Source organism: Lagenorhynchus albirostris, chromosome 7 (assembly GCF_949774975.1).
Source record: "Lagenorhynchus albirostris chromosome 7, mLagAlb1.1, whole genome shotgun sequence".
Lineage (NCBI taxonomy): Eukaryota > Metazoa > Chordata > Mammalia > Artiodactyla > Delphinidae > Lagenorhynchus > Lagenorhynchus albirostris.
In genome coordinates, this window is record NC_083101.1 from 20,825,713 (window position 1) to 20,843,177 (window position 17,465).

The window sequence follows — 17,465 nt, forward strand, 5'->3', positions numbered from 1 at the left end:
ACACTTTCCACTTCATAAATTATCTTAAGGAATAAACACAACTCTTTTTTTTTTCTTTTTTTTTTTTTTGCTGTACGCGGGCCTCTCACTGTTGTGGCCTCTCCCATTGCGGAGCACAGGCTCTGGACGCGCAGGCTCAGCGGCCGTGGCTAACGGGCCCAGCCGCTCCGCGGCATGTGCGATCTTCCCGGACCGGGGCACGAACCCGTGTCCCCTGCATCGGCAGGCGGACTCTCAACCACTGTGCCGCCAGGGAAGCCCACAACTATCTTTTTAAAGTAGTGTTTCAAGAGAATTTTTTAAAGTTATTTCATGGTCATTATAGAAAATTTAGAAAAGCGTTTTTTTAAAAAAATCATTCATAATCTTACTACCCAAAGTAATCACTGTTAATGTTTCATTTTTTTCTATTCATGAGTTACATAAGTAGTTATAGCCCTTTAAGAGCTCTTGCTTATTTTATTTAATGATGTAAAATGCATCTTTCCCCACCTCATGAAAAATTATTTAGAAACATTTTTGAAAGCTGCATAACATGAATGTTCCTTAATTTATTTAATCATTCCCTTACTTTTAGGCAGTTAGATTATTTTCAGTCTCTGAGATAAATGATACTGTAGTGAGCATCTTTGCTATACAGATTTGTATACAAATCTGTCTTTTTTTTTTCCCTCTGATTATTTTTTAGGCTAGAAGAAGTGAAAGATTGAATCAAAGGGTTCATATATTTTTAGGTTCTGTATACACTTTGGCACACTGCTTTTCAGAGAGATTGTACAATTTTACATCCCTGTCATTCTCTCACTATGCCTTTGCCAGCATTTAGAATTACTATCTTTTTTCCTTCTTAGTCTTATTTGCTTGATAAAAAATGACTTCTCATTGTTTTAGTTAGCGTTTATGTGATTGCGATAATGAAACTGTTTTAAAGAAAATGAGTAGCAAGTTTCTAAGGTATACTATGTTTAAACATTGACTATAGAAAAATTATTCATAAAGTTGTATCTGAATTCCTTGCCTAGAATCTGTGCTAAGGCAATATGGGTAAATCTGTAGGTGGTAGAGATATGAATTCTGGGAATACAGCATGGTTTTGTAAAGGGCCTTTATTTTATGCCTTTGGAAATGCATTTTGAAATTTTTTAGAGGCTCCCCTAGCTTTCACAGGTTCCCAAACACTGAAGCAGTAAATCAGTATAGTAATGATAGCTAATGTTTATTGTGTACTTACTGTTATTTGCCAGGCACTGTGCCAAGTACTCTACTTGTATTAGCTCAGCCTTCATAACTACCCTAGGAAATATGCAAAGCTTTTATCTCCATCTTACAAAAAAAAACTCTGAAATAAGGTTCACAGCAGTTAAGTTATTTGGCTGAGGTCACAAGTTAATAAGTGACAGTGCCCAGATCTGTACCCAGACAGTATGACTCCAAAACCATACTTCTTAGGCACTTTGATTCCTGGCGAGATTACTGACTTTGGAGTGGTTTACTTCTGAACATGTAATCTGTTTTGCTAGTGGGTGCCACTGTTTGGAAAAGAACATTAGCAATAACTGAGTGAGTACTTACTGAGCTTAAACTAAGTTTATGCTGCTTTGATTTCATCGCACAGGTATGCATCGCCAAGTGCAACAGCACCTCTTCCCTGGATTCAGTGCTGTCACAGGACCTCATTGTAGTAGAAGGCCCTGCTGTAGAAGTTGGAGATTCTTTGGAAGTGGCCTATACCAGCTGGCTCTTTCAGAATCACGGACTGGGCCAGGTAAGAAAATGTATCCTGCAAGTTCTTTTGTAATTTAAATAGCATGAGAGCTATTCAAATGTAAGGTGTTATTACTATGAACTGCTGCTTTTGGCAAATAGAAATCTTTGAGGAGCCCTGCTTTAGTCTCTACACCTGCTTTTGGGGCATAGCCATGAAATGCTAATGTATAAAATCTGCTCAGTGCCACTACGTCTCTTCTACTTAGAGAAAGGAAACCAGTTTTGCGAGTATCATTTTTGGTAATTGTTCATATGTATGTCTCTTCCTATACCAGTTTTAAACTTGAATATATTCTTATGGGATTAGGTCTTAAAACTTTTTAGACTTTCCTCACAGTTGTTTCTCCGTTTTTCGTTTTTTCTTTTTTTTTTTTCTTTTTTGCGGTACGCGGGCCTCACTGTTGTGGCCTCTCCCGTTGCGGAGCACAGGCTCCGGACGCGCAGGCTCAGCGGCCACGGCTCACGGGCCCAGCCACTCCGCGGCATGTGGGATCTTCCCGGATCAGGGCACGAACCCGCGTCCCCTGCATCGGCAGGCGGACTCTCAACCACTTTGCCACCAGGGAAGCCCTTTTCCGTTTTTCTTATACTAGATTCTGTGAATAGATTGGGCTTGTTTTGTTTTTTTATTATTAAGCCCTCAAAAGTAGTGTGGTGTGATAGAAAGAGCTTTCGACTATGAGTCCAGAAAATGTGGATTCAGGTCCCAATTTTATCCTAACTTGACTTTGTCGAGTCATTTAAGCTCTTAATTTTTTTTTCCTGTGAATGGAGCTTAGTGGTGCTCACCCTGCTTTCTTGGCAGGATGGCTGTTGGCATCAAATGAGATAATTTATTTGAAAATTCTTTATAGATGAAAATATTTTTAAACACTTGGTAGGAGAAGTTTATTTTTTTCTAAACCTGGAAAATCCTTGCCTCAGAGATATTCAGTGTGATAACACCTTTAGCCATGATGTGGTCTCTTCTTTTCAGGTCTTTTAAGAAGTATTTTTCCAGTTTATTTGACATTACCTATTTCAGAAGTACTGTGCTGGTGTGTATTAAGTTGAATATCATAATGATTATTATTATTTTTGAAATTGGCTAATCTTGTTTATTTTGATCAACTTTCAGGTTTTTGACTCCACTGCTAACAAAGATAAGCTGCTTCGCCTGAAATTAGGATCAGGAAAAGTCATCAAGGTAAAGGCTTAACTGTGTTCTTATTATATATGGGTTTTATCAGTTGCAGTGGGCTTACTTTGTAAAATTTCTAACCTGGGTATATTTTTGGAGAATCTGGAAAGGCTTGGTTAAAAAAATAGGAAGAGAAAAATGTGCTATGTTACCTGCATTTGGGAAATTTTTACCTGTGAGACAATATATTGAAGAAGGGTACATTTCTTTTCTCTAGTTCCTACATTTTATTTTTCATCCTTTGGTTCTGAGGGAACTATTAAATTCTTCCTATCGCCTAATTGAGAAAGAGGTGAAACTGTTTCTTCTAGAAGTGTATCATAATGGGTGATTCTGATCTGTCTGGGATGCTTTAAATCATGATGGGAAGCAAGTACAGCATAGCAGGAGGAACACTGGGATTGGAGTCTGAGGACCTGGGTTCATGTTGTGAATTTCTTTGTTAGCAATTGTGGAAGTATTTTATAAAGTAAAGAGTATTTTAGGGACTTTGCTGGTGGTCCAGTGGTCAAGACTCCACACTCCCAATGCAGGGGCCCTGGGTTCAATCCCTGGTCAGGGAACTAGATCCCTCAAGCTGCAACTAAGAGCCTGCATGCCGCAACTAAAGATCCAGCACGTGGCAAGAAAGATCCCGTGTGCTGCAACTGAGACCTGGAGCAGCCAAATAAATAAATATTAAAAAAAAAAAAAGAGTATTTTACACATGTGGGGTGTCATTGTGTCAGGACATACTGATGCGTTGTAAAGTACTCATTTATCCATGTGGCAGAATGGTTTTCTCCATAGCTTTGCTTATGACTCCTTTTCCCAGAATCCCTTAGAAACTTTTTCCTGTAGATCGTAGCAGTTGGGGCATGACCCTTAAAGTTAGACTCATCTGGTGTTGAAATCTTGGCTTAACAATTTACTAACTGATCTTGGGCTAGTTACTTAACCTCTTTAAGCCTCAATTTTCTCTTCTGTAAAATGGAGATATTGCTATTAACCTTATGAAGTTATTTTAGGGATTAAACAACATAATGGAAGTAAAGCACTTAGCAAAGTACTTAGAAAAATGTGTTTAATAAGTGATAGCTTTTATTTCTATTTTAATGCTGTTCTTCTGTTCCAATTTCTCTCATCATCTAAGGTAAGTATATTTCATACAGCCCTGGATATGCTGTCTTTTACAAGTGAATTGAGAAGCAGTATTCTAGATGTTCTTATAACCAGTGGGGAGGGGGGAATATAAACCCGATGATCCTGTACTTTGTTTTGTCTTATGAAAAGGTTTGTATCTGATGAGCTTTTCCTCTTCTCTGATTCCTAAAGAGCTGGGAGGATGGAATGGTGGGCATGAGAAAAGGAGGGAAGCGGTTGCTTATCATCCCGCCAGCCTGCGCTGCTGGCTCTGAAGGGGTAATAGGATGGACTCCATCAACAGACTCGATCCTGGTGTTCGAGGTGGAGATTAGGCGGGTGAGTGAAATGTTGTGTTTGATGAGTCCTCTTTGCTAGTTAAGTAAAGTGAATAAATCAATGTGTCGAAAAAGATTCTGAAGATATCTTTTTTTTTTAAAGTAGAAATGGTATAGTTGGAGAGAACAACAGCTTTGGAATCTAAAGGCCAAGGTTTATGTCCTTCTTGGCTCTGTATTCATAGTCACTTCTCTACACTAACCTTTTTATTTTATCTGTAAAATAGTGATTCCTGCCCAATGTTCACACCTTTTGATTTAGTAATTCTATGGCTACAAGTGTATGCTATCAACATGTTTACTTAAGAGTGCAAAGATACCTATATATAGATAGATAAATAGAGATAGATACATAGTTTCCTCCCTCTGCCACATTGTTTGTGATAGTAAAAAACTGGAAACAGCTTAAGTGTCTATTATTATGAGACTGGTTAAATTATGGTTCTTCATAGAGTGGACTTCTATGTAGTTCTTAAAGAATATCCAAAATCTATTTTTAAGTGAAAGAAGCAAGTTGCTAAACAGTATGGGGGGACTTCCCTGGTGGTCCAGTGGTAAAGAATCCGCCTTACGATGCAGGGGATGCGGGTTTGATCCCTGGTCAGGGAACTAAGATCCCACGTGCCACGGGGCAACTAAGCCCGTGTGCCACAACTACTGAGCTCCCGCACCACGAGAGAGCCCGCGTGCCGCAAACTACAGAGCCCACGCACCCTGGAACCCGCACTCCACAACTAGAGAAAACCCACACACCATGACTAGGGAGAAGACTGTGCACCACAACAAAGAGCCTGCGCCTCGCAGCAAAAGATCCCGCATGCCTCAATGAAGATCCTGCATGCTGCAACTAAGACCTGATGTAGCCAAAAATAAATTCAAACAAACAAACAAACAAAAAACAGTATGGTAGTATGATCTTGTGTTTGTGTGTCTGTGTGTCTGTGAGTATACAAATGAATATATGTATATGCCCATATATTCATATAAAATTTCTGGAGGCATTAAAAGAAATGAAGTGATTTTCTCTGGAGAATGGAAATGGAGTTCAGAAACTTCTACTTTTTTACATTCTACCCTTTGTACCATTTAAAAATTTTATCAAGAATAATTTCTATAATAAAGTTTTAACAAATTGCGGTTAATTAATGTTCCCCCTTACCCACCACCAAAAAAAAAGACTCTGCTTTATACTGTGATTATTAAGTCTGAATGTGATAATGTTTGTGACTATAAACTATAAAGTACAATGCAAATAAATATTATGACCATCCTCATTGTGGTGATTATTCCTTTATTCCTGCTGCAACAAAGGATATGCATTTTTTTGTTTGTTTGTTTGTTTTTGCGGAACGTGGGCCTCTCACTGTTGTGGCCTCTCCCATTGCAGAGCACGGGCTCCGGACGCGCAGGCTCAGCAGCCATGGCTCACAGACCTAGCCGCTCCACGGCACGTGGGATCTTCCCAGACCAGGGCACGAACCCGTGTCCCCTGCATCGGCAGGCGGACTCTCAACCACTGCGCCACTGGGGAAGCCCAGGATATGCATTTTTTATTAATGACTCTTTCCTAATTGGACACCCTTATCTCTGGTGGGCATTCCAGTCCTCTTTGACTGATGTGCTTCCAGCGGCCTTTTTCACAGCTTTTATATTCTTTCTCAATTTTCCTTTGAGTTTGAGGAAGTCAGGGGTGGTAATAGATAACAAACCATTTTGAATCCATTAAGACTGACATTTTGTAAACATAAGAAAAAAATATCCTATTTTACCAATAACCAAAGAATTACAAATTGATTATTAAACTGACAAGGCTGGGGGAGTTCCCTGGTGGCCTAGTGGTTAGGATTCTGGCTTTCACTGCCGTAGCTCACATTCAGTCCCTGGTCGGGGAACTGAGATCCCGCAAGCCGTGAGACGTGGCCAAAAAAAAAAAAAAAACTGACAAGGCTGATACAGAACAATAATACCCAATGTGACAAGAGTGTTAAGAAAGATTTATATACTACTTACGGAGTATAAAGTAGTTTACCCTTTACGGTGTGAAATTTAATGGTATATATCAAAAGTTTTAAAAATAAGCATACCTTTTATCTAACAATTTCACTTCTGGGAATTTGTATTTTGGAAATTATTATGTGCAAAGAGAGATAAAGCTATTCTTAGAAGTATTGTTTGTATAGAAAAAATTAGAAATAAATTGAATATCCAACAACTAGGAATTGGTGAAATATATTTTATGATAACATAGATATTTATGACTTGTGTTCCCAAAATCCTTTGGAGACTTTTTCCTGTAGATGATAGCAGTTAGGGGCATGACCCTTAGACCTACTCTTCAGTAGTTAAAAAGGATGTTGTCGGTTAATAATTTAGTTAACTAAATAATAATTTAGTTAACATGGAAATATGTTAATATATCAGTGAGTGAGCAAAGCAGGGTACAAAACGGTATGGCCCCATTGTTGTAAAACACGCACTTACACACACACACACACACACACACACACGCACATACAGATAATATAAGTGCAAAATATTACATCCAAAATTCTAAAAACGTTATTGCTTAGTGGTTGAATTGCAGGTGATTGTTACCTTTTTTTTCTCTTTTGGCTTATCTACATTTTCTGATTTGCCTACAGTGACTAGGTAATGACTTGTATAATGAAGAATAAGTAAAATGAAAGGAGAATGGAGGGGGAAGCGTGCCTTTTTTTGTGGTCTATTAGCCTGTTCCATCTGTGGTTGATCTTTCCCTAGGTCAAATTTGCTAGAGATTCCGGCTCTGATGGGCACAGTGTTAGTTCCCGGGATTCTGCAGCCCCTTCACCCATACCTGGTGCTGACAGCCTCTCTGCTGATCCTGTTGTGTCACCGTCCACATCTGTTCCTTTCAAATCAGGGTAAGATACTGGAGTTGTATAAAGCTCTTTTATTGTCCATGTAAATGATTCTTAGAGGGGTTCAGAAATAGGGATATAGTTGAAAACTAAAATAATTTTAAATAATTGGGAAAAAATGGGATGAGAGAAATGGGAAAAGTAATTGCATCAGATTTTCTGACAAAGGATTAATATTCATACTCTATAAAAGCACTAACTTAGATATAAAAGAATACCTGCCAAACTCTGGAAGAAAATTGGGCAGAAGGTATAAACACAAAATATATATCCAAGGAAAGAAATGTAAATAATAAGCATTTGAATGGAAAATTGTCCATCTTCACTAGCTTTCAGAAATTATACAAACTAAAGAAGAGTTAAAACTCTGTTTTACAGAGATTAAATTGGCAAACATTTTAAAAAACAATTTGTTTATACAGTATAATCTAGACTCGTGATTATGGATTTTGTTTTTATCTCAGGATATGTCTTATTTGCTTTCAGGGAGTCAGTTCTTCGTTCCAAATCTAACTCCCTCAGTGAACAGCTTACAGTAAATACAGTGAGTATATAAGTCTATCTCCTCATCCCCAGTTGGCTAGAAGGGTTTCATGTGCCTAGGGTATAGTAGGTTAGAGAAAAAAAATGTTGAAAAATGTTGATTTAGGCTAGAAATCAGTGGTTACTTTATTCATTTTCCCTTACTTGAGAGTCAGTATAAATTAGCTTGGGCTTCTGCATCGACAGACTTGGATTCAAATCTTTATTCTTATAAGCATGTGGCTTTGAGGAAATTATCTGACTTCTCTGGTCTTCAGCTTCTTCATATGTCCACTCTCGCCGCTCTTATTCAACATAGATTTGGAAGTCCTAGCCACGGCAATCAGAGAAGAAAAAGAAATAAAAGGAATACAAACTGGAAAAGAAGAAGTAAGACTGTCACTGTTTGCAGATGACATGATACTATACATAGAAAATCCTAAAGATGCCACCAGAAAACTACTAGAACTAATCAATGAATTTGGTAAGGTTGCAGGATACAGAATTAATTCACAGAAATCTCTGGCATTCTTACACACCAACAACAAAAAATCAGAAAGAGAAATTAAGGAAACACTCCCATTTACCATTGCAACAAAAAGAATAAAATACCTAGGAATAAACCTGCCTAAGGAGGCAAAAGACTTGTACTCAGAAAACTATAAAACACTGATGAAAGAAATCAAAGATGACATAAACAGATGGAGAAATATACCATGTTCTTGGATTGGAAGAATCAATATTGTGGAAATGACTATACTACCCAAAGCAATATATAGATTCAGTGCAATCCCTGTCAAACTACCAATGGCATTCTTCAGAGAATTAGAACAAAAAATTTTACAATTCGTATGGAAACACAAAAGACCCCGAATAGCCAAAGCAATCTTGAGAAAGAAAAATGGAGTTGGAGGAATCAGGTTCCCTAACTTCAAACTATACCACAAAACTACAGTAATCAAGACAGTATGGTACTGGCACAGAAACAGAAATATAGATCTGTGGTACAGGATAGAATGCCCAGAGATAAACCCACGCACATATGGTCACCTAATTTACAACAAAGGAGGCAAGAACATACAGTGGAGAAAAGACAGCCTCTTCAATAAGTGGTGCTGGGAAAACTGGACAGCTACATGCAAAAGAATGAAATTAGAACACTACGTAACACCATACACAATACAATTAAAAAATGGATGGAAGACCTAAATAGACATTTACCAAGGAATACATACAGATGGCCAAGAGGCACATTAAAAGATGCTCAACATCACTAATTATTAGAGAAATGCAAATCAAAACTACAATGGGGTAGCACCTCACACCGGTCAGAATGGCCATTATCAAAAAATCTAGAAGCAATAAATGCTGGAAAGGGTGTGGTGAAAAGGGAACCCTCCTGCACTGTTGGTGGGAATCTAAATTGATAAAACCACTATGGATAACACTATGGAGGTTCTTTAAAAAACTAAAGATAGAACTACCATATGACCGAGCAATCCCACTACTGGGCATATACCCTGAGAAAACCATAATTCAAAAATAGTCATGTACCACAGTGTTCATTGCAGCTTTATTTACAATAGCCAGGACATGGAAGCAACCTAAGTGTTTGTCAACAGACGGATGGATAAAGAAGATGTAGCACATATATACAATGGAATATTACTCAGCCATAAAAGAAAGGACACTGAATTATTTGTAGTGAGGTGGATGGACCTAGAGTCTGTTATGCAGAGTGAAGTAAGTCAGAAAGAGAAAAACAGATACCATATGCTAATGCATGGACATAGAATCTAAAAAAAAAAAAAAGTGGTACTGATGAACCTAGTTGCAGGGCAGGAATAAAGATGTAGACATAGAGAATGGACTTGAGGACACGGGGTGGGATGGGAAAGCTGGGGCAAAGTGAGAGTAGCATCGACATATATACAGTACCAGATGTAAAATAATTAGCTAGTGAGAAGCAGAAGCATAGCACAGCGAGATCAGCTCGGTGCTTTGCCATGACCTAGAGGGGTGGGATAGGGAGGATAGGAGGGAGGCTCTAGGGAGGGGATATGGGAACATATGTATGCATATGGCTGATTCACTTTGGTGTACAACAGAAAGTAACACAGTATTGTGAAGCAATTATACTCTAATAAAGATCTATTAAAAAATAAATAAAAAACAAAAAAAATGGAAATAATTCTCACAGCCCCTCTAAGTGTTCCCGTGATATGTTTATAAAGCACTAAGCTCAAAGCCTACATAGAGCTTGTCTTCAGTAATCTTGAGATTTTTATGAGATTTAAATGAAATGATGCCTATGGAGTTTTTAGTATTGCGTCTGGCATATTGTAAGAGCTCAATTAACATTAGCTCTGTTATCATAATTACTGCTAATGCTACATATCTTCATACTTTCATTCTCTCAGAGGAATTCTACACTAATTCACCAATTAGTTGACTTCTATCAGGTGTCTGGGCCTCTGTGTTTCCCCAACTGTAACATGAGAAGACTAGCATACTGTTGTAGTAAAATTTGGATTTGAAGACCTTTAGAAGATGTACACTGTGTTTGCTGCTGCTCTGCCTGGTCCGTGAAGGCATCTGAGTTTGCTACATGTGGATGAGATGATAGCTGAAGTGCTTCAAGTTCTAAAGCTTTGTGGCTTTCACCTGCCACATTGGGAAACAGAATAATTGTATGAAGTGAAATTGATGATTAATTTCTCTCCAACACTAGTTTATTTGCTTATATTCAGTCCAAAGCAGAAATTAATTAAGCAAATAATTGATCTGATATGTGTAAAAAGTGATCTAAACCCAGAAGGTTAAGCCAGAGAATCAAGAAAATTGAAAAACAGTTTATAATCTCAGATCTTTGAATAGCCACGATTGTTCAGTATTAGTTCTTTTGTAGTCTCGAGACACAGCTACTTTTGTCACCTATTTCTAAGCTTCAGTAACTTTTCGTAGACTAGTGCTCTCCAACCTTTTTTTTTCTTTCTTATTTTACAGTTTTGGTTTTTTAATTGAGGCAAAGTTCACATAATATAAAATTAACCATCTTTTGGTTCTTTTTACATTTAAGTTTTTATTTTTTGTTTTGAATAGGTAATTACATTCACATGGCACAGTTAGCAAAACAGTATAACAAGATATACATTGAGAAGACTCATTCCTACCCCTGCCCCCATGTACCCTATTTTATCTCATCCCCAACCTTGGGTAACTGCTTTTATTAGTTTCTTCTGTATTCAATGTTTCTTTATGCAGATGCAAGCAAATAGGAATGTATATTTTATTTTCCCCCCTTCACAAAAAAATAGCATATTATATATGTTATCTACCTTGCTTTTTATAATAACAGTATCTTTCCATGTTTGTATATAGAAAGCATCCTCATTTTTTTTTATCTTTAGATCACAATATTCCATTGTGTGAATATTGGTTTATATAACTAGTCCTCTTTTGATAGACCCAACTTTTTTTGATTATGTGTCTCCATTAGTTAAGAAAAAATGATACACCCTCTCAGTATATGTTTGTTTACAAATTATATACATAAAGTACTCTCCATCCCTGTAAACAAGTTTAATGTCTGATGTTTACTGTAGCTTAAAAATAATTTTAAAATAGAGGTCATGGTCATTTCTTTTTATACTCATTAGATCATCTTGTTCACCCTTAGGAGTATACATTCTGCTCTGAAGGCTGCACTTTAAACCAGTTAATGCATACAGAGGCGTCTAGCTCGGGGACTAGTACGTCATCAGTGCCAAGTCAGTGTTAAATGAACCTGAATTTAGAACACAGAGCTCCTGTTTTCTTTTTGCCCTAAATCTCTTCTGAATATTTATCTGCTGAGTTGCTCTTGGGCTTTTGAGAGGTTACTATTATCTAAAATGCCTTCCTCCCTTAATCTATACTTTAGTTTTTTTATCTGTAAAATGAGAATACTTATGCCTGGTAGGGAGACTTGATTGCAGTGAAGGAATACAGATGAAATCACTTTGTCCATTCCAACATATAGGGAATTATTTTTCCTACTGTTATTAATTGTGACCCATGTATGCGTCTAGGCAAGAAATCTTTAATTCTCATTTTCTAGAAGATAGTTTCAAATAGATAAGGCAGGGGGGACTTGTTGAAAGATTTGATATAAGAGCCAAAAGACGTAGAGTTGACTGAAGGTAATAAACCTTGATTATAGTGATTTTTGTGACTTTCCTCTCTTTTTAGAATCCGGATACAGTCAAGGCCAAGTTGATCTCTCGGATGGCTAAAATGGGCCAGCCCATGCTGCCCATTCTTCCACCACAGCTGGATTCCAATGATTCAGAAATTGAAGTATGTCCCACTGGCTGTCTTAGAATGAATAGTGCAGATGTTGCTGTCTTCTGTTCTTTTAACTGAAATTATTGCTTTTTCTGCCTCTAACCCAGAATCATTATTTAGAGAGCTTATATTCAGAATGATACAGGTTGGTATTGGTACATGTGTTTCTGCTATAATTATCACTTCCCCTGAGAAATGGAAGCAATTCTGTATATCTGCCACAAGAACTGGGCAGTTTTAAGTAGTTAATTTAGCTTTCTACTAAAATCTCTGTTGTCAGCAAACATCAGCCTTTAGGCAGCATAATGCCTGACCCATAAAAGAATGAATTCATATTTGTTGATTGAATGTTTAGATTCTCTTGGGAAATGTTGATTTTTCCACTGATGTAATTTAATATGAAGATCACACTGTTGTAGGAATTCCCTGGCAGTCCAGTGGTTAGAACTCAGCACTGTCACTGCCAAGGGCACGGGTTCAATCCCTGGTTGGGGAACTAAGATCCCACAAGCCATGAGGTGCAGCCAAAAAAAACCACTGTTGTATCTTTTGGCTTTGTATGTGGCATGATTTTTTTTTAATTAATTTTTTTTTGACTGCATTGGGTCTTAGTTGTGGCGTGCAGGATCTCTCATTGCAGCACACAGTCTTCTCTCTAGTTGTGGTGCGGGTTCCAAAGTGCGTAGGCTCAGTAGTTGGAGCATGTGGGCTCAGCAGTTGGGGCGCACGGGCTCAGTTGCCCCGTGGCATGTGGGATCTTAGTTCCCCGACCAGGGATCAAACCCATGTCCCCTGCATTGGAAGGCGGACTCTCAACCACTGCACCACCAGGGAAGCCCGGCATGATTTTTTTGAAGTTCAAAAATTTTATTGCAATCAGCTCTATCAATTTTTCCCTTTGTTTTTTGCTTTTGACATTATGCTTAGAAAGCCTTCCCACTTTCAGATACTGTAAACATCACATGTCTTTTTAAAATATTTATTATTATATGTTTAGATCTATTATTTCATATTTAATCCATCTGGAATTTGGTGAATGGTGAGAAGTAACTTAATTCCAACTAAGTTCTTTTCCCATTGGTTAGTTCCTTATTGAATAAAATAATTCTTTCTCAACTGAATTGAAACACTTAACAGTGATTAATTTTTAGGATTCTTTGATATTGATGTAAAACAAAGCAAGCGTGATGCTTTTGAGGAAAAAAATTTTCAAAATAGGCTTTTTTTTTTTCACAATTTTGTTTTATTTCTTCACGGAAAAGCTCTGTGTAGATTTAACATTTTAAAGGAAGATAGGATTTCTGGGATCTGTTATAGGATTGATTTTTATCTGGTTTCTGGAAATGAAATTTGGATAAGATAATATTCTTATTAAAATTTTTAGGTGCGAATTATTCATTGTAGAGTAATGTAAATTAAAAAGAAACATATTTAACAAAAAGGACATTCTTTATATGTTGTTTCATAATCTGATTTTTTAACTTAATGTTATATCATGAACATTTATGTTAATATCAGTAATATAAAAATAGTAAATAAATAAAACAAAGCTTTATCACCTTTAAAGATAACCCAGTGCTCTGTTACATTGATTTATCATGATTCCTTTTACTCTGTTGTTAGACATTTAGGTTGATTTATGTAATGATGTAAAACTGGGATGCTTTTCCAGAAATGCAAAATACATTTCTGAGAATATTGGGAAACAAGAGGAAGTTCTGAAGTAAAAGAATGTCAAAGAGATTTCAGCCCTTAAACTGTAGCGTAGCAGATCACAGTCACTGTATATTGTGCCTCAAGTTTTTCTTTTCCTTGAATGAATCAGGAAGATGTTTGTATGTTAACTTTGTTTAGAATTATAGTAGGGACCAACATTGCTTGGCTTTTATGAAGAGAAAGAATGAGGGGAAAACACTCTAAAACTATATTGTCAAAAACAGCATCGTAATGAGGCACAGTGAATCCTACTCTATCTGATTTTCTGTGAGTACCTTGAGGTCTGTGTATATTATTTGGCAGAAGAGAAAGGCTGCATTATTCCCTGGGTTTCCTTGTAAGAGGCCCTAATTCTGTGGAAACAGACTAGGTCAGTCTGAAGGAAGCTAGCTGCTGGTTTGCAAAATGATACATTATGGGGAGCAGTCACTCTAGCTGCTTCAGGCAAAATAACATCAACAACTTATACTGGAAATTAACTATGATTATTTGATATAATTTACAGGGAGAAGGGATCCTACTCCAGTATATAATAGAGTGCTTTCTTCCCATAGCCCACACCTTCAACTCTTGCCTTTCTGCTTGCCTTTCCTGCCTCTTCTTTGCCTAAAAGCACTGGTTGTAAGCAGGTTTAGGGTGGACAGTCACCCTCAGTCTTCAGTTAAGGACCCATAGACACAGTAACCAAAATGCTCATGCTGTTGCAGGACGTGAATGCTCTTCGAGGAGCTGGGCAGCCTATGGTGACTCCGTCCATCCAGCCGTCTCTTCAGCCAGCCCATCCAGTGCTACCACAGATGACCTCACAAGGTAAGGAACCTCTCTGAGGCTCTGTGGCCTTGAATTGGGTCGGTACCAAAGTTGTCATCATTGTTCCTTAAAATGTTAGGCTGCATTGTTTTAGTATTGAGAACTGAACTAGAGTATAAAACTTGTCAGTTTGTCCCTTGGTAGGGCATTTTCAGACCTGGAGATGTATTTGGTCTGCTTGCTGTGTCTGCTGTGTTGCATTGTCAGTTTTGGAAATCGACACTCAGCTAATGAGCCATCTCCCTGTGTGTAATTCTGCACTATCTGTCAGCTGATGGTGTCGAAGGTCTGAGTCACGTGCACCTGAGCATGCCCAATTTCCTTCCACTAGCCCATTGCTAAGACTCCAGTAGAGCTGAGTTTAGGAGACTAGGTGAGAGAAGTGGTCAAGTCTGAAGGGTGGTGATTTGAAAGGTGATAATCCAGACTTGTACCAAGAAGCAAGGGATGGATAACAGTGAACACTTCTTGCTTTATCTTAGCACCTCAGCCATCTGTTTCTGGGCTCCAAACACTGTCTGCTGCCTTGATGCAAGTTGCATCTCATGATTCCCACTCAGCTGTATCTGGAAACGCCCAGTCCTTTCAGGTAACAACATTTTTAAACCATATCAGTTATAAGCTATAATTGATTCTGGTTCTAGGCAGTCTCTTTTCTTCTTCTTGCACGATTTGTACTGTACCAGTTCCTCACAGAGTTTATGATTTTTCTCCTTCCTCAACTCCTACTTTCTCATGTCTAAACAAGCAAGGGATTACCTACCTTATAGGTGGTTGTAAAGATTTTGTGCAAGAACAAGCAAAGCACCTGGCACAAGGCCTGGCACATAGTAAAAGCCCAAGCAATGTTTGTTTGTTTTCCTTTTCACACATGTCTAATTGAGGGCTATAGATTCAAGTCTTCTGTGTTCTCTTCTGTCAAACAGCTGATAGGCCAAGATTCTGCACTCCACTCAGCAGAACGGTTGTGGTGGAGGTCAATGGATGGAGGCTGTATGAAAATACAGCTGAACTCTTTGTCTAGTTATCCTCCAAAAGTGAGCTCTTAAAAGGAGGTTTTTTTCTGTTTTCACAGAAGGCAGTGGCAACAGCCTGTCTGCCTCTGCTGACTGTTTGCCCGGACAGTGGACTCTTTCTTTTGCCCTGACACATTTGATGGTTGAGACTTAACTCCCCGTGGTAACAGACCCTCACTTCCTTGGTGATTCTTGATGGAGGGATCAGAGTGATGGTGGCCAAGTTATGCCCCATTAGGAAGGGGTGTATCAGAATTGAGGAAAGTCCTACCTGGCCCTCTCCCCACTCCTGAATGGACCTAATGGAGAGTTATATCCTATAGACTAAGATTCTTTTTTAGTAATGGATGGTTATACCAATCCCTGGAAATGAGCTGGATTTCCTTAATTCAAGGAAGAATAACTATCATCACTAAAATGATAGCTGCTGTTTATTGAGCATTTATTGTCTTCCAGGCACTTACTTACGAGCTGTTAGGAACTTTACCTATATATCGCTTCATTTAATCCACACAACAACCCTAAGAAATGGTATTATTATTTTCATTTTATAGTTGAGGTGGCTGAGGCTCAGAGGAAAATGAGAGCTCTTGGTCATACAGATAAGCATCACAATCTAGAAGGGGAGAGGCATCCTTTGGAAACTGGTGGCTTTAGTTTGGAATCGCAGTGAACACCTCTTCTTTTACCTTAATGAAACCAAGCATCGTTTGCTTAGTTTTAAATTTTTAGACCATCAATAGGCCCAATGGCCGGGGGATGAATTCCTACTTAATTAAATCATCACAAGAGGACTGGGGAGTGACCTGAGACACGCTTCCCTCACTCTCTAGGTATGACTTTAGTGACCAGGCATCACTGGATTACATACATGACTCTCCTGCTGCAATTATCACCCAATACCAAACCCTGGCCTCATACATCTCCAGCTTCAATAAGTTTGCGTCTACTTCCAGTTTATCTACTTTATTCCATCCAAGACAAATTAAGCAGAAAAGAGAGATATGACTGTTTTATAAGCCATCTGTAACTTGGCATTTTCTCAGCCCTATACAGGTATGCAAGCCTATGCTTATCCTCAGGCACCAGCTGTTGCTTCCCAGCTGCAGCCCGTTCGGCCCTTGTACCCCGCACCGCTCTCTCAGTCTCCTCATTTTCAAGGTAGGAGTTTCTCATCTTCTGTTCTTACTGTGCTTTCCTCCCTCCCATTCCTTTTTCATTTTGACTCCAGTAGATCTCTGCCCTTTTTTTCTTTTCTTTTTTTTAAACAAGTTAGTTGAGGTATGACTTACATACCGTGCAATTCACTCGTTTTAAGTGTACAATTCAATGGGTTTTCTTAGGATGTTTACAGAGTTGAGCAACTATTACCATAATCCAGCTTTAGAACATTTGCATCATCCCCAGAGAAACCCTCATGGCCACTTTCTGTGTTTTGTTTCTTGCATTTTCTCCTGGCAGCCCTTTTTAATTCCTCTCTCAGAGTTGCTCTGTAGAGTTCATAGCTAATAGTAAAAGAGTAAAAACATTGGAGGAAATTGGGAGAAAACATCATGACTGTTCAGTATCTCTGAAAGCTATTTTGTTAAAATTTTAAAGTTGTGAAAAGAATATACTTTTATAAAAAGGTCAAACAACACAAAAAGGTGTGAAGTTACTTTTTTCCATCATTAAACCCCCCTGACCTTAGGAAACAGTCACTTTTCAGATATCTTGTATACATGTACAAGTGTGGTTGCCTAATGTAAAAAACAAAGCAAAATAAAAT

At 38.1% G+C, this 17,465-nt stretch overlaps 1 protein-coding gene across 6 annotated transcripts in view; it reads left to right on the forward strand.

Annotated features, from left to right (window-relative positions):
• The window catches only part of FKBP15 (FKBP prolyl isomerase family member 15), a 54,206-nt gene that overhangs the window by 17,558 nt on the left and 19,183 nt on the right, over window positions 1-17,465 (forward strand). For 5 of the 6 annotated variants that reach the window (XM_060154568.1, XM_060154572.1, XM_060154571.1 and 2 more), the window contains exons 7-15: window positions 1,616-1,765; window positions 2,885-2,953; window positions 4,262-4,408; window positions 7,168-7,310; window positions 7,794-7,851; window positions 12,060-12,167; window positions 14,579-14,681; window positions 15,164-15,270; window positions 16,744-16,858. In XM_060154568.1, coding sequence (XP_060010551.1) covers window positions 1,616-1,765; window positions 2,885-2,953; window positions 4,262-4,408; window positions 7,168-7,310; window positions 7,794-7,851; window positions 12,060-12,167; window positions 14,579-14,681; window positions 15,164-15,270; window positions 16,744-16,858 — 1,000 coding nt within the window. The remainder of the gene's footprint in view (window positions 1-1,615; window positions 1,766-2,884; window positions 2,954-4,261; window positions 4,409-7,167; window positions 7,311-7,793; window positions 7,852-12,059; window positions 12,168-14,578; window positions 14,682-15,163; window positions 15,271-16,743; window positions 16,859-17,465) is intronic. The other variant, XM_060154574.1, reaches the window with a different exon arrangement.